Source organism: Pelodiscus sinensis, chromosome 8 (assembly GCF_049634645.1).
Source record: "Pelodiscus sinensis isolate JC-2024 chromosome 8, ASM4963464v1, whole genome shotgun sequence".
NCBI lineage: Eukaryota > Metazoa > Chordata > Testudines > Trionychidae > Pelodiscus > Pelodiscus sinensis.
In genome coordinates this window covers 1,132,028-1,149,365 of record NC_134718.1, presented here as the reverse complement: position 1 = coordinate 1,149,365, position 17,338 = coordinate 1,132,028, and the positions used below count along the sequence as shown (strand labels likewise).

General features: G+C 56.7%; 1 protein-coding gene across 3 annotated transcripts in view; it reads right to left on the bottom strand.

The window, feature by feature from the left end:
- ARHGAP19 (Rho GTPase activating protein 19) overlaps nucleotides 1-17,338 on the bottom strand; it is a 42,365-nt gene that overhangs the window by 23,051 nt on the left and 1,976 nt on the right. Inside the window, exon 1 of one of the 3 annotated variants that reach the window (XM_075934478.1) lies at nucleotides 14,123-14,264. The exons of 1 other annotated variant lie outside the window; for it this stretch is intronic. In XM_075934478.1, coding sequence (XP_075790593.1) covers nucleotides 14,123-14,193 — 71 coding nt within the window. In that variant the 5' untranslated portion in view covers nucleotides 14,194-14,264. Of the gene's footprint in view, nucleotides 1-4,963; nucleotides 5,135-14,122; nucleotides 14,265-17,338 lie in introns of those variants that run through there. One more of the 3 variants, XM_075934479.1, reaches the window with a different exon arrangement.

Genomic DNA, 17,338 nt, shown 5'->3' with positions numbered 1-17,338 from the left:
CTACAAAGCGAGGCCACAGGAACAACAGGCCCCACTGTACTCAGATCAAGAATAAGAACTAAACACTGGGCCTGGATTCTCCACTAGCCGGACCTCTCACCGAAGACACGGGCAGTTGCAAGTGAATGGCTTTGGTCTCAGTTAGGTGCAGCCTACATAAATGACTAGTGGAGACCTACATTTGGGCAAAGACGGGGCATCTGCAACGTATACAGACACCACTGACAGTCAGGAGCCAGACAAATAGCAAGACTTTCCACTAGCTTTCACAGTCAGACTAGTAGCACAGAATCAAACGTGTGCTGACATTGAACTTCCCGCTTGGGAGTGTTCAACACTTTTTCTGCTGTAAACCAATAAATTAAAATAGTAACTAATGGAAGGCCCAGAAGAACCCTACGCTAGTAACACAGAGGGGTAACCTCAATCTACAGTCTGTTGTCCCCTGTTCTATCTATATCTTTGTGTTAGTCTCCAAGGGCTATAGGACCACTGGTTTAAGTTGTTTCTCTGTTCTTTGCAAGCCTCAATAACGATGTGAACGACTCTGACCCAAAAAGCAGGACAGTGGTGTGATTTCTAGGGTACAGGAACAGAACAAGAGACAAGAGGGCTTGGGACTAACTAGGGATGTTTACAAGTCGGTGAGTACAGCATTCATACCATTCTCCAAGAAGCCTGGGCGTATCCGTTAATCTTCTCAACTACCTGCATGTCCCCCTCCTTTGCTGCCTCAGTATCAGAGGCAGTAAGGGGGAGGCAGGAGCCAGTGCTGGGGACAGCCAGCTTACAAGGCGGTCCAGTGCCGCCTGCCTCCTCTCCCCCAAGTCCCACTGCTGCTTCTATCAGAGGCAGCATCACGGGGGATGGGACAGGGGAGGCAATCCCAGCCCGGCCCCTGGTCCAGCAAGAGCGCAGCCTTGGCCTCAGGGCCCCCTCGCTTACTCTACTTCCCACCCCCAGGGCTCTGCCCTGCCTCTGCACCCCCCCCCCCACCAGAGGGATTTCCCAGACATTTGTTGCACTATGGACTTCAGGCCAAGATGGAGCAATTCAGCACCAACTGGCAAACACGGCTGCTGACTGATCTCCCATACTCTGTACACAGGGTTAAAACCACCCCCCCCCCCTTCCCAGAGCTCTGTCCTGAAATCCACAACGATGCATTTTGGCACAACACAAACCTCTTGCTGCCTGCGAAGAGTTACCAGGGATCTCACAATCTTGGTGAGGAGGCAGCAAACAGAGGAAATTCGAAGCTGATCCATACAAAGTACTGTACACTGAAAACCATGAATTCCCAATTACATACAAAATGGCAGGGTCCACATTAGCTGTTTCCTCTTAAGCAAGAGATCTTGGAGTCACCCTGGATAGGTCTCCGAAAAATGTCTGCTCAATGGGCAGCAGCAATCAAAACAATCTACGTGTCAGGAACCATTAGGAAAAGGAGAAATAAGATAGCAACTGCCTCTATACAAATCTATGGCACTCCCACACCTTGAACACAGCATGCAGCTTTGCTGGCCCCATCTCCAAAAAGATATTAGAACTGGAAAGAGTACAGAGAAGGGCAACAAAATTCATCAGGGTATGAAACAGTTTCCACAAGAGGAGAGGTTGAAAACATTGGGTCTGTTCAGTTTGGAAAAGAGATGTCTGGGGGAGACATGAGAGGTCTAATACAATTATGAATGATGGAAAAAAGTGTCATTTACCCCTTCACAATCCACAAGAACTGGGGATCACCGAATGCAATTCATAGACAACAGGTTTAAAATAGGGACATAATATGGTGTAGTCAATTAACCAATAAGCAAAAGCTTATAGGTTAATGCTATAGACTACACACAGTCCCCCTAACCCTTGCCAGTACATTTTTTAGTAGGCTGGCCAACAGCCTGGCTCTGGGACCTACCCCTGCGCAGCTCTGCATTTAAAGTGTATTAGGAGCCAGGCGAGCAGCCTAGCTCAGTTCTGGCTCGCACCAGGCCTGGGAGCTCAGCCTCCCCACGACAGGGGCTGCTGCCACCCTGCGCAGCTGTCTCTGTATCAGAGGCAGCAGCGCAGGGTGACAGGCAGCCAGTCCATGAGGGGAGCTGGTTTTCAAACTGGCTCCCCTTGCAGACCAGCTCCCGCCTGGCACCCCACGCTGCTGCCTCTGGTACAGACGCAGCAGCATGGAGTGGCAAGGAGCTTCTCAGGAGTGGGGTCGGAGTGCACTGGCTACCAACCCACCCCCGGGTACTATAGAATAGTCGAGTAACCTCATGAATTCTTATTGGTTAATTGACTATTCAATTAACTGATATTTAACATCCCTAGTTTAAAAACAAACCTAAGTACTTCTTCACACAACAGACAACCCACAGAACGCATTGCCAAGGGATGCTGCAGTCCAAAAGGATAAGTGGGATCAAAAAGAATTAGATATGTTCATGGAGGATAGAGCAGTGGCTATTAGCCAGTATGGTTGCGGGCAACCTGTGCTCTGGGTGTCTCTAACCCTCGGACTGCCAGAAGCTGGATGACAGAGGATGGATCACTCAATGTCCTGTATGTTCATTCCCTCTGAAGCATCTGGACCTAGCCACTGTCAGACCACTAGCTGGACCACTGATCTGACCAAGTATGGCCATTCTTAAGTCAGTAAGTCTCAAACATTTTGGCCTGCGGCCCACCTCACTCAGCACAAACCTTCCTGCAAACCACCCACCAGACACCCTTGATGCCAAAATGGGTGCAGGAAGGGGTGGAGGTGCAGGAGCAGGCTGAGGGGTCTGGGTGGGAGGTAGGGTGCAGGAAGGGGTGGAGGTGCAGGAGCAGGCTGAGGGGGTCTGGGTGGGAGGTAGGGTGCAGGAAGGGGTGGAGGTGCAGCAGCAGGCTGAGGGGTCTGGGTGGGAGGTAGGGTGCAGGAAGGGGTGGAGGTGCAGCAGCAGGCTGAGGGGGTCTGGGTGGGAGGTAGGGTGCAGGAAGGGGTGGAGGTGCAGGAGCAGGCTGAGGGGGTCTGGGTGGGAGGTAGGGTGCAGGAAGGGGTGGAGGTGCAGGAGCAGGCTGAGGGGTCTGGGTGGGAGGTAGGGTGCAGGAAGGGGTGGAGGTGCAGGAGCAGGCTGAGGGGTCTGGGTGGGAGGTAGGGTGCAGGAAGGGGTGGAGGTGCAGGAGCAGGCTGAGGGGGTCTGGGTGGGAGGTAGGGTGCAGGAAGGGGTGGAGGTGCAGCAGCAGGCTGAGGGGTCTGGGTGGGAGGTAGGGTGCAGGAAGGGGTGGAGGTGCAGCAGCAGGCTGAGGGGGTCTGGGTGGGAGGTAGGGTGCAGGAAGGGGTGGAGGTGCAGGAGCAGGCTGAGGGGGTCTGGGTGGGAGGTAGGGTGCAGGAAGGGGTGGAGGTGCAGCAGCAGGCTGAGGGGTCTGGGTGGGAGGTAGGGTGCAGGAAGGGGTGGAGGTGCAGCAGCAGGCTGAGGGGGTCTGGGTGGGAGGTAGGGTGCAGGAAGGGGTGGAGGTGCAGGAGCAGGCTGAGGGGGTCTGGGTGGGAGGTAGGGTGCAGGAAGGGGTGGAGGTGCAGGAGCAGGCTGAGGGGGTCTGGGTGGGAGGTAGGGTGCAGGAAGGGGTGGAGGTGCAGCAGCAGGCTGAGGGGGTCTGGGTGGGAGGTAGGGTGCAGGAAGGGGTGGAGGTGCAGGAGCAGGCTGAGGGGTCTGGGTGGGAGGTAGGGTGCAGGAAGGGGTGGAGGTGCAGGAGCAGGATGAGGGGTCTGGGTGGGAGGTAGGGTGCAGGAGCAGGCTGAGGGGGTCTGGGTGGGAGGTAGGGTGCAGGAGCAGGCTGAGGGGGTCTGGGTGGGAGGTAGGGTGCAGGAGCAGGCTGAGGGGTCTGGGTGGGAGGTAGGGTGCAGGAGCAGGCTGAGGGGGTCTGGGTGGGAGGTAGGGTGCAGGAGCAGGCTGAGGGGTCTGGGTGGGAGGTAGGGTGCAGGAGCAGGCTGAGGGGGTCTGGGTGGGAGGTAGGGTGCAGGAGCAGGCTGAGGGGTCTGGGTGGGAGGTAGGGTGCAGGAGCAGGCTGAGGGGGTCTGGGTGGGAGGTAGGGTGCAGGAGCAGGCTGAGGGGTCTGGGTGGGAGGTAGGGTGCAGGAGCAGGCTGAGGGGTCTGGGTGGGAGGTAGGGTGCAGGAGCAGGCTGAGGGGTCTGGGTGGGAGGTAGGGTGCAGGAAGGGGTGGAGGTGCAGGAGCAGGCTGAGGGGTCTGGGTGGGAGGTAGGGTGCAGGAGCAGGCTGAGGGGTCTGGGTGGGAGGTAGGGTGCAGGAGCAAGGTGGCAATGCAGGGTCTCCGAAGGGGGTGCTTACCTGGCTTCGTGCCTCCCACGGCTCCCAGGAACCACCCCCGCTGCTCCCACTGGCTGTGATTCTGGCCAATGGGAGCAGCGGGGAAAACCTCCAGGTGAGCAGTTTCCTGAATTGCTGTTACCTGAACTGGAGGGGGGGGGGATTGGGTAACTATGTCCTCTCCCCACAAGCCGGATATGGCCCACGAACCCCCCACCTCCACCCACAGCAGGAAGTCGGCACTGGTGCTCCAACCTCCTGCAGGGCTGCAGGGCTGGAGCACCCACACAGGCTCCTTGCTGCAGGGAGGGGGCATGTCCTGAGCCCGCAGACCACCTGCAGGATGGTCACAGAACCCGTCTTGAAAGAAGGTTTCATATTAGCCCCGGCCACCTGCCTGCAGCGATCCTGGCTCTGTTGCTCACTCCCCAGCAGTGTGTTCCCCACAGAGTAGATATGCAAATATTTTAGCAGCTACTTCAAGCAGCACAAATTCCCAGCTCTCACCATTGATAATTATGGATCTAGATCTACAGATGCAGAGGTTCAGTAACTCTCCAGACCAAAGCCAACCAACATGACCACTATGCATATTACCCAGGCTACGATTTCATTACTTCAGTAATCCCTAATGCAAAAATAGAAAGAAAATCCAATCTTACATGAATGTCGACAGCTTTTGGAGAGGCATTGGGAAGCAAAGACACTGAGAAAAGAACTTGCTCCTTGTTTTCAAAAACAAAGACACCCGCCTGCCCCAGCACAGCCTATGCAAATTCCACGCATGCTACACAGCACAAAGGCGCATTGTGGGCCTGAAGGGCCCCTGCAGCACGCACTGGACATCAGCCGTCATGCAGAGACAAAACAGAAAAGAAAAGCTGGACAAATGGATTACATCATATCCCAACGGCATAGGAAATAATCCATCGGCACTGAACGAGAACTCTGAATTAGGGACATCTCGGGCTTAGGCAATCTAACAGGAACCTCCAGCATGGGCCCCAGCTTTTCCATCTCTACTACAGTGAAACCAGGTCACCGGGTCCCGCGTCTGGACTGAAGCACAATTCCATCTTGTAGCGATTCCAGAACTGCCACCACCTCCCTCAGTCGTGCTGAAGCCATACCCTTGGCCTTTGCTGGGAGACCCTCCCTGGTACCAGCTTTCATGCTGGCTAGTCAGGCTTTTGGCATGTGTCCTAGCTTGCCCTTGTGGGGAGCCGTGTGTGAAGTAGTAGGGGTGTGGCCCACTGTTGTAGTTCTGTGTTCACTCTGTTGTTACATGTACGGTTTGCTGTATTGTGTGTGCACACCTCAGTTTCCTCCGGGCACTGCAGCACTACCTGCACGAGGGGGGGGGAGCTGGGTGTGACTCACTGGGGAAGTACGTTCAGTCTCTCAGGCCTGAGGACCCGGTGACAGCAGGTAACACCTGGGTCTGGAAGGAGGACAAAGGGCAGGCGGGGCTGACACCAGGCTGGGCGGTAGGGCCTGGGGGATGGGTTCATCTCGGCTGGGCTAGAAGGAGGAAAAGGGCTTTGGGCAGGAAGGGGGGAGTAGGGCCGGGACCCCTTCTCCCCGAGAGGAACAACACTGCCTGCTCCTGGCTCCTGTCTTCCCATCGTCCTGCCCTGTGTCCCTGTAACCCAATAAACTTCTGTTCTACTTGCTGGCTGAGGCACATCTCACTGCGGCTGGGGGTGCAGGGCCCGGGGAGCCTCGACACTCCGTGACATCTTGCTAGTGATCACAGGGCTAGGCCACTTGAACCATGGGGGTTGGTACGAGAACCCAGGTCCCCTGTGTGACGGCGCGTTGGGGGTTCCCCGTCTCCTGCACCCCGAAATGGCACAAACAGACTGCACCAGCCAGTGGAATTGAGGGTGGTTTATTGCTCCTCCAGCACAGCGCAGCACAGATGTAATCTGGTCACAGGAACTGGGCTAGGATGCCTCAGGCCCCCTTGAGATGGGGGAGACTGGGCCCCTAAACTCCAGCCCCTTCTCCTAGGCTCTCCTCCATGCCCTCCGACAGCCAGCAACCAACTCACCAACTTCCAGCCCTGCCCCCCAGCCAAGGCAGCATTCCACCTTCCTTTGTTCCTCTCCATGGGGGGTGTCTGGCCACTGGTTTGCATAGTGACTCATCCTGTTTTGCTGGGTCGTGGTACCCACGGCAGCCAGTGGGGGTTCCCCCAGAGCCAGCAGCATAGAAACCAGCCAGGTACCCCCACTACGTCACACCCTGTTCCACTGGGCTCCAGCCCAGGGAGGGCTCTCAAAGCTCTGACGTCCAGGGCACCTCCAGACTGCCTTGCCTGGGCCACTTCCTACCTCCTTCTTGTCCAAAGCGCGCAGTCTGGGGCAAGGAGGCGTGCAGCTAAGTCCCCTCTGAGTTGAGCAGCCAGGTGGCTGCTCAGCTGCCTAACAAGCCCCGTGCAGTGGCTCAGGGTAGAAAAACAGAACGTCGCCTCTGCCTGCCAGCCCCAGCACGGAGCCGCTGCGACTGGAGCAGGAGCGTCTCTCCCTGCTGGGGTCAGAAGTCAGATGCAGTGTCCTGACAGAGGTGGATAACGGTGCAGCTGTGTGCTTGTGCTCCCTCTGTACACACCCCAGCAGACTCCACGAGCGCCCCACCCACCACAGCATCCCCCAAGGACCAAGGCCGCAAACATAGCACAGAAGTTACCAGAGTGCCCCACATGTGCCCCGATAACGTCCAGCTCAGTCAGCAGCAGGACTTTCCACTGCACCCCCGTCCAGACAAGGACCCCACAGAAACAATTTGCACATCGTGCCTGATGGATCAGGTGCCCTCTGACACACCGTACTCCTTAGGCAGGTGTGTATCCGCAGCATCGCCCCTCCGGCCAGAATGCGGGAACAGGGCCTGCCTCGCACTCGCTGCTCAGCTTTGCTTTCCATTAGCCGAGTCCTGACCACTTGTACTTTGGCCTCAGGCCTCCCACCAGGCCTTGTGTCTCAGGCCCTCCTCTTACCACACCAACCAGTCCCAGCACGAAGCTGCTGCAGTGGAGTTACCGTGGCAGCTCCGTGCAGGAATGGGGCAGGCCCCTCTGCCCTGGGAGAGGGGCCTCTCTCCCAGCCAGTGTCCAACCAGGAACTGCCCCAGAGCTGCCACTGCTGGAGGATAGGGGGCCCTTCCCTGGCCCCCACCCCGGCCTACCCTTACTATGAGCTCAGCTGCAGTCCTCCCACCATGTTCCCCATTCCATATCTCCTGGATTCCTGTCATCTGATGGCCACAGCTGGACACAGCCTCCAATCTCCTGTTCCTCCACTTCAGCGGGCCGTTTAATTCATAAAGGTCACTCTTAGCGACCCTTCCTCGCACACAGAGATGTCTATGTATGATTACTACTAATCAAAATGGAAATGGAAAGCAGGCCCCGTTTGTGCACAGAATTAAAGCCCCCCCAGGCACTGCACACAATAATCCTGTTCATCGGCAGAGCCGCAACCTTCAGACAAAGGCCAATGCTCCTGCCTGCTCTGCCCAGGGTAAACAGGGAGAGTGGACGTGCCCCACCTACACAGAGCAGCAGCAAAGGGGAGACCGGCATTTGCTCACATACGTTATTTCCATTTTCTGCCTTGTTTGTAATTAGGATTTCTTTCATCTCTGCTTTTAGAGACCACTCATCACCATGGTATCGGAGTGCGTGACAGCTCAAAATACACAATACAGGAATGACTAGCTTGTTCTCCCTTCCTGCACCCTGCCTCCCCATAATTAAAGCCTGGGGCTAATGTTAGGTTGGGGGGTAGTTTTGTTATTAGGGAGAAAGCTCGGACACAGTGGGGGCTCTACCTTTTGCTCAGAAGCTTCCCAGGGAACCTAGCCCCTCCTGGGAGTGAGTCCCAGGATCAGAGACAGGCTGTGCGCCTGGGAGCTTTGCACAAGTCTAACTCTAGGGGTAAGATCCACTACTGCTGTGGAGTGCAGCTGTGATCAGGTCACAAACATGCGGGATGAGCTGCTCCCTTACGTAGCCCAAGTCAATCCTCTGGATGTCTTTGAAGAGCAGCACCAGAGACGGACCAAAACCAGCTTTAAATGTCCGCTAGTTTCACGAGGAGTAACGGAAGCCTAGTCCGAACTACCTAGTCCGTGCCGCGTGTAGCCGCACTAGCGGACATTTAAAAATGGCGGCGCCCGGCTTTATGCAAATGAAGCCCGGGAAATTCAAATCCCGGGCTTCATTTGCAACTCCGGTTGCCTACATTACCACCCTAGTTCGAACTAGGGGGCTAGTGTAGACAGACCCCTACTGAGTACGTGGAAAGAATGTCTGGGAAGCAGACCAATGGGATAATTTAGTATGGAGGTGAATGGAAAATGTTGTGCAACTGAGCATTGCCATTACGGGAGATATGCCAGACTTAATGGAGCATTAAGTCTGTCATATCAGGGCAAAATCTGAGATTGTGAATTGGGACGGCAATGCAAAGTCAGAGGAGATCAGCCAGAGGTAAATCAGGAATTCAGAGCGACAGAAAGCAGAGTAGAGCCCCCTCGCGGGTAGTGCTGGAGACAGAGCACAGGCTGGGAGAGTGGTCCAAATGCAGATGCCGGAGGGCCAGAAGGAAGTTAGCCATGTGAGTGCCACCCGATGTACACGGCAGATGCAGAAAAGTGCATCTTCAGTGCTCTGCTGTGCACCTCCTAGGCTCCATTCCATCAGAGCCACTGCACATGGGAGCGCCCTAGCATCCAGCATTATAAGGGTTAACACTCATGGACCAATAAGGCAGAAAATGGAAGAAAGACTCCAGAAGTAGTAATAGACCAGAAACATTTAGAACAAAGAAAACAAGAGGCTAATGCGGGAAACAGTGAGGACACCAAGGGCTGAGTGAGATGCAGAAAATACTAAATAGGAAACTGCACTGGATTCTTCACCCACGTCCTCACAAGAGACTTGTGTCTTTTCTCCTCCTTTTATTGTTGACAAAGAGCCACTGTGGACTCTGTTTTGTCAAGAGAACTGGCTTCCACCAGTATCCCACCGTGTCTGCCCTGATGGCTGTGCTCAGTGTGTTGTGGTCTCTGCTGCCTGGCAGGCATGTGCCCCTCCCCTTTCAAAGGTAGGGGAAGTGCCTGACAGCTGAGTGAAATGCACCCTCCAGGGAACAAACAAAGGGTAAATTATTGGAGTGCTCCTGTTCTACCCTGCTAGGAACACAGCAGCAGGCAGGCTGTTCCCACGGGGGAGGCTGGAGAGACAGCTGTAATTTTTAGCCGTTACACAGATACCCCATTACACAATTTGTAACGTTTCTAATTGCTACACTTTTAAAAAGTTCAGGCACCTGGGGGACAGGAACCCAGAGCTTTGGAAAAAATTCCAATGAATGACATCACAAGATTTGAGGATACTGGGTGATTGTTTAACCAAAACCAGACTTCTTGAACACACTGCCTCTGCACTGGACACCATCCAATCCTCTAGCAGTGATCTCAGTGGGAAGGTGTCATGGGGCCGTCCCTCCATACTTTATGACAATGTACTTATGAATATGCATAACTCAGCAGCCAGTGCCAGGTACCCCAGAGGATTCATCAAGTGATCTCTCCCCTGTTGCCCATTCCCAGCCACTGACAAAGGCTAGAGACACCATCCCTACCCATCCTGGCTAATAGCCATTGATAGAGCTAGATAGATTCATGAAGGTTAGGCCCTTTTTTAACCCTGTTAAAGTCCTGGTCTTCAACATCTTCCGGCAAGAAGTTCCACAGGCTGACTATGCACTGCATGAAGAAAAACTTCCTTTGGTTTGTTTTAAACCTGTTGCCTATTCATTTCATTTGGTGACTCCTAGTTCTTACGGGAACAAGTAAATAAATTTTCTTTATTCGCTTTCACAGACCTCTCATAAAATGAAATCACGAGTGGTATGGAGAAAGTCCCATTCTTTTTAATCTCTCTTCAGATGGCAGCCGTTCCAAACCTCTCATCATTTTTGTTGCCCTTTTCTGAGTTTTCAATGCTAAGATCTTTTTGAGATGAGGTACATCTGCACATGGTATTCAAGCTGTGGGAGAACCATGGATTTATACAGAGGCAATAAGATAATCACTGTCTTACTTTCTATCTCCTTTTTAATGATTCTTTACATTCTGTTTGGTTATTTGACTGCAGCATCAGTCAAATAACTTCCTGACTCAGATCAATTGCGACACAGCTGCCAAGTCATTACAAGGGAGAGAGGGAAGATCTTGCTGGGAAGTCAAAAGCAAATCCCTTTGCCTCCAGCCAGCTCCCAAGAGAAGTTAATTATATCTCTGCCATGCTCTTAGTAAGTGGCGTGCCTCATGCTGCACTAGCTGCTGTTTCTGAATGGCTGGAGGAGGATGCCCCCATGTAGTGCACATTGATCTACTCCAAGCAGGAGGTGAGACAGGATTATTGGGGTGAGGTCTCTGCATTGGAAAGAGAAAGAGGCAGCCTTCTTGCCAAGTGCAGATAATAAAGCAATGTAATCTTGACAAAAGCTGCAGCCGGCAGAGGATCCAGCCAGACTGCAAGCTTTTGAAATGAACAGTGGGGCAAGCACGTCTGCTATAAGTGCCATCATTCCCCCAGCTACACCGCCCCCCTCCCAACAGCTTGGACTGTGGAGAACACAGTGCAGTAAGGAAGGGAGAAGGTGCATTGGGAACAGTTTGGTGCAGAGTGATTTAATAAGAGTTTGACTCCGGCCTGCAATTTAACAAGGATTTGCGCTTGCTGGCTATGCCTGTAAGCAACTGAACGGGAGCAGCGCAGGCAAAGAGATGGATCTCCAGAAGCCAGAGGCGGCAGAAGGAACAAAATAAGTGTAAGTTCTAAAGTAGCCAAGGGAAAGCTGCCTGGACCTGCTGAAAAAAATGCAGGGCTACTTGCTAAGGATGGAGAAGAGGCCGGCCCCCAGGTATGGCCAGAATGGAGCAATGGCATCCAGACGCGCCACATCACCAAGACCTGCTGGACTTCAGTGTGACTTAGTACACCAGAGAGCCATTTCAGGGCCACTTGTTTTCCCCACTGCATACGCTAAGACTAAGCTCTTTGGGGCAGAGGGGGTTTGTTTTCTGCAGTGTCACGGAGGTGGGGGAGTCACCAGGCCCTACACCCCCATCCACCGTCAGAGGTGAGACTCAGCCTACAAGGAGAGCAGAAGGGTTAGTTCTCAGGGACACAGTGTAGAGCAGGCTTGAAGCAGGGGAACCAAGAGCCAGTGAAACCCATCTGGGGAGAGGGCCCAGAGCCAACGGCTCCCTCCCTGTAAGCTAAGCCAATAGAGACCCACTCACCCACCCAGCAACAGGTCACAGCCCTGCCACCTCCTTTGCACAATTTCCCAGGGAAAAGGGGTCACCTGATCACACACCCCTCACAGGCTAGTTACAGGCTCTGTCACTGCAGAGCCTTTGGCTGTTATCTTTGAAAACTCATGGAGATCAGGAGAGATCCCGGATGACTGGAAAAAGGCAAATGTAGTGCTCATCTTTAAAAAGGGAAGAAGGACAATCCAGGGAACTACTGACCAGTCAGCCTTACTTCAGTCCCCAGAAAAATCATGGAGGGGATCCTCAAGGAATCCATTTTGAAGCATTTGGAAGAGGGGAAAGTGATCAGGAATAGTCAACATGGATTCACCACGGGCAAGTCCTGCCTGTCCAATCTGATTAGCTTCTATGATGAGGTAAACTGGCTCTGTGGACGCGGGAATGTCAGTGGATGTGATAGACCTTGACTTTGCAAAGCTTTTGATACGGTCTCCCACAGAATTCTTGCCAGCAAGTTAAGGGAGTATGGATTGGATAAATGGACTGTAAGGCAGATAGAAAGCTGGCTAGACTGTCGGGCCCAACGGGTAGCGATCAATGGCTTGATGTCAGGTTGGCGGTGGGTTTCTAGCGGAGTGCCCCAAGGATCGGTGTGACTGCGCGTTGGGGGTCCCCCTTCTCCTGCACCCCGAAATGGCACAAACAGACTGCACCAGCCAGTGGAATAGAGGAAGTTTATTGCCTCTCCAGGATACAGCACAGCACAGATGTAATCTGGTCACAGAGCTGGGCTAGGATGCCTCAGGCCCCCTTGAGATGGGGGAGACTGGGCCCCTAAACTCCAGCCCCTCTCCCTAGGCTGTCTCCTCCATGCTCCCAGACAGCAACTAACCCCCCCTCTTCCAGCCCTGCCCCCCAGCCAGGGCAGCATCCACCTTCCTTTGTTCCTCTCCATGGGGGGTGTCTGGTTCAACAGGTTTGGCGTTACCTTTGCATAATGAGGTTTTCCCTGCTGGGTCTTGCTCCAGACAGCAGAGGTCACCACAGCCCAGCAAGTACCCCCACTACGTCACAATCGGTTCTAGGGCTGGTTTTGTTCAACATCTTTATTAATGACCTGGCCGAGGGGATGGATTGCACCCTCAGCAAGTTTGCGGATGACACTAAGCTGGGGGAAGAGGTAGATTTGTGGAAGGGCAGGGATGGAATCCAAGTGAACTAGACAAACTAGAGGATGGGGGGGGGGGGGGGAATCCACCACCACACTCTGATGAGATTCAACAAGGAAGAGGGCAGAGTCCTGCACTTGGAACAGAACAATTCCAAGCCCTGCCATAGGATGAGGGCTGACTGGCTAGGGAGCAGTTCGGCAGAAAAGGGCCTGAGGATTGCAGTGCACGAGAAGCAGGCTGACAGCATAGTGGGGTGCATTAGAAGGAGCATAGCCATGGCTACATCGACACTGGAATGATTTTGCGCAAGCACTCTTTTGCGGAAGAGTTCTTGTGCAAAAACTCTTCCAGAAGAGAGCGTCTACACGGGCATGTGCCCTTGCGCAAGAGATGTGCTTTTGTGAGAGAGCATCCATGCCAGTGTAGACACTCTCTTGCGCCAGAAAGCTCCGATGGCCATCTTAACCAAAGGGCTTTCTTGGGCAAGAAATTCATGTTGACTGTCTACACTGGCCCCTTGCGCAAGAACAGTTGTGCAAATGGGCTTATCCCCGAGCTGGAGCATCAGAGTTCTGGTGCAAGAAGCCCTGATCACACATTAGAACGTGCAAGAACACTGACAAGAACGCCCCGCCAGTGTAGAACGGCAGCATGTTTTTGCACCACGGGGTTGCTTTTGCACAAGATCGCGCCCACGTGATGATCCCCCTTTATTCAGCACCAGGGAGGCCACATCTGAGCTACGTCTACACTCGCGGCTTCTTGTGTGGGTAATATGCAAATGAGGCTAAGCATGGAATATCGCCGAGCCTCATTTGCATACCTAATGAGCCCCCTTTTTTCAGAAGAGGCTCTTGCCCAAGAAGCGTCCACAGGGCCCCTTCTCGCACGAGGCCCCGCTCGGAGGCCGTCACACCTAGGACTCGTCAGGGAGAGCGGCCTCGTGCGAGAAGGGGCCTCGTGCGAGAAGGGGCCTCGTGCGAGAAGGGGCCGTGTGGACGCTTCTTGGGCAAGAGCCTCTTCTGAAAAAAAGGGGGCTCATTAGGTATGCAAATGAGGCTCGGCGATATTCCACGCTTAGCCTCATTTGCATATTACCCGCGAGTGTAGACGCAGCCCGGAAGGCGGGACCCGTAGGAGAGGGAGGGGGCAGGGAGGCGGTGCCCGGCCCGAGGGGCTCCCGTTGCGGGGGGGCGCACAGAGCCGGGAGCCGCCCCCGCCCGGCCCAGGGAAACTGAGGCACGCGCGGGGTTACCTCAGGGCAGAGCGCGCGGGGGGGGGGGGGGGGGGGGGGGGGGGGGAGAGCCCCCGCGGGCCCCCCCAGCGACCCGCCCTCGCGGCTCGCGCTCCTACCTGCCGCCCCGGCGCGCGGCGGCTCCCTGGCTCCCGGCCGCCATCTCATATCTGCCGCCCCGCCTCCCCATTGGCCTTCCGGCCCCCTGGCCCTGCTAAGCGATTGGCCGGACCGAGCGTCGCCCCGCCCACTGCCATGGGCGGGCTGCCATTGGCCTGTTCGAAAGCCCAACAGACAGCCCGCGCGCGGGCGGGGCGGGGCGGGGCCGCCGGGGGCGCAAAGGATCCCGGGGATTGGAGTTTTCCTGGCATGGGGGAGGATGGTGAGGCCACGCCCCCAGGTTGTGGCCACGCCCCAGGGAAGGGGTGCAGTCGCTTCCTGAGGAGGGAGCCCCAGGGGCGGGGCCATGGCACCCCTCTCTGAGTGGTGTGCACAGCAGGGTCCTCAAGCCCCCAGCCCGCCCCCCCTGCAGGGCAGGCCACTGGTCCAGGGCAGGGTCCGTATCCCCCTTGCACAGCCAGGGCCAGCGCAGGGCTTGCCCTCCGCCACAGAGGGGGCCAGCCCCGGCCAGAGCCAGATCTCAGACGCCGCCAGCCCCCCCAGCCTCCTGCGCCGCCAGCCCCCCGCTTCATTCTCCTGGGGCCAGAGCCAGATCTCAGACACCGCCAGCCCCCCCAGCCTCCTGCGCCGCCAGCCCCCCGCTTCATTCTCCTGGGGCCAGAGCCAGATCTCAGACACCGCCAGCCCCCCCAGCCTCCTGCGCCGCCAGCCCCCCGCTTCATTCTCCTGGGGCCAGAGCCAGATCTCAGACACCGCCAGCCCCCCCAGCCTCCTGCGCCGCCAGCCCCCCGCTTCATTCTCCTGGGGCCAGAGCCCGATCTCAGACGCCGCCAGCCCCCCCAGCCTCCTGCGCCGCCAGCCCCCCGCTTCATTCTCCTGGGGCCAGAGCCAGATCTCAGACGCCGCCAGCCCCCCCAGCCTCCTGCGCCGCCAGCCCCCCGCTTCATTCTCCTGGGGCCAGAGCCAGATCTCAGACACCGCCAGCCCCCCACTTCATTCTCCTGGGGCCAGAGCCAGATCTCAGACACCGCCAGCCCCCCACTTCATTCTCCTGGGGCCAGAGCCAGATCTCAGACACCGCCAGCCCCCCACTTCATTCTCCTGGGGCCAGAGCCCGATCTCAGACGCCGCCAACCCCCCACTTCATTCTCCTGGGGCCAGAGCCCGATCTCAGACGCCGCCAACCCCCCGCTTCATTCTCCTGGGGCCAGAGCCAGATCTCAGACACCGCCAGCCCCCCCAGCCTCCTGCGCCGCCAGCCCCCCGCTTCATTCTCCTGGGGCCAGAGCCAGATCTCAGACACCGCCAGCCCCCCCAGCCTCCTGCGCCGCCAGCCCCCCGCTTCATTCTCCTGGGGCCAGAGCCAGATCTCAGACACCGCCAGCCCCCCCAGCCTCCTGCGCCGCCAGCCCCCCGCTTCATTCTCCTGGGGCCAGAGCCCGATCTCAGACGCCGCCAGCCCCCCCAGCCTCCTGCGCCGCCAGCCCCCCGCTTCATTCTCCTGGGGCCAGAGCCCGATCTCAGACGCCGCCAGCCCCCCCAGCCTCCTGCGCCGCCAGCCCCCCGCTTCATTCTCCTGGGGCCAGAGCCCGATCTCAGACACCGCCAGCCCCCCCAGCCTCCTGCGCCGCCAGCCCCCCGCTTCATTCTCCTGGGGCCAGAGCCCGATCTCAGACGCCGCCAGCCCCCCCAGCCTCCTGCGCCGCCAGCCCCCCACTTCATTCTCCTGGGGCCAGAGCCAGATCTCAGACACCGCCAGCCCCCCACTTCATTCTCCTGGGGCCAGAGCCCGATCTCAGACGCCGCCAACCCCCCACTTCATTCTCCTGGGGCCAGAGCCCGATCTCAGACGCCGCCAGCCCCCCACTTCATTCTCCTGGGGCCAGAGCCAGATCTCAGACACCGCTAGCACCCCCAGCCTCCTGCGCCGCCAGCCCCCCACTTCGTTCTCCTGGGGCCAGAGCCAGATCTCAGACGCCGCCAGCCCCCCACTTCATTCTCCTGGGGCCAGAGCCAGATCTCAGACACCGCCAGCCCCCCACTTCATTCTCCTGGGGCCAGAGCCAGATCTCAGACACCGCTAGCACCCCCAGCCTCCTGCGCCGCCAGCCCCCCACTTCATTCTCCTGGGGCCAGAGCCAGATCTCAGACACCGCTAGCCCCCCACTTCATTCTCCTGGGGCCAGAGCCAGATCTCAGACACCGCTAGCACCCCCAGCCTCCTGCGCCGCCAGCCCCCCACTTCATTCTCCTGGGGCCAGCCTCTGCCGTTACCCCAGGGCCAGCGCAGTGCGGTTCCAGATTCACACTGGCATGGCAGGGCCTGACTTCATTCCCAGAAACGTAGTGCCTGGCGGGGAGGAGAGCTACTGCCTGCCAGACCACCGCCGGGTCGGCAGGAAGAGAAGAAATCGCTCGGGGCCCACGTGATACCGGGGACAGCCCAGTGGGAGCAGAAGCTGCCTTTAGAATTCCTGCGTGCGGGCTGGGCCCTTCGCCCGGGGCTCTCTGTAGCTCATGCCAGTTACCTCCATGACTTGAGGGAAGGGACCAGCCAGATCCCGCTCCCTCCTAACAGCTCCCATGTGGCAGGCAAACAGCCCCCTAAGCAGGCCGAGGGCAGCATGTGGAGACCCCCACGGTGCAGTTTTCAGGGGGGCAATCGGGTTTGAAACATTTAAGGCCTAATTTTCAGAGGTGCTGAGCACCCACGTTGCCTGGTGGATTTAATGATCCATAAAACCTCCGCACCTCTGCAGACGGGGCTCCTAGAACATGAGCAATGAGCACGGTGGGAGCAGCCAGCCATGCCAAAGAAACCTGGGCTGCTTTGGGACAGTCTGTGGCCAAAGGACGCAGCAGGTGTCTCGGTTTTGGCCTTAAGAATGCACCGAACACAGTGATTCATGAAATCAGTTACCAAAATACCTCCAGCTGTCTTGAGTGGGCGCATGGTCACAGGGACCAGACATTACTCAGCCAACAGCTAATCACAGGGACTGAGCCAGCAGGGGGCGGCCTACGGAGGTGCCTTGTGGTTGGGGGGTAGAGCTCAGCTTACTTATTAAATTAGCTGAAAAGGGAGCCCGGCGAGATTAAATCTCCAGGTGATGCAGAACTAAGAGGAGCTGCATCTGTCAGGGAGGAAAGAGAAATACGAAAGGTTGCACGTGTTAGAAACTAGAAGAACTAGAGGACACCAAATGAAATTAATG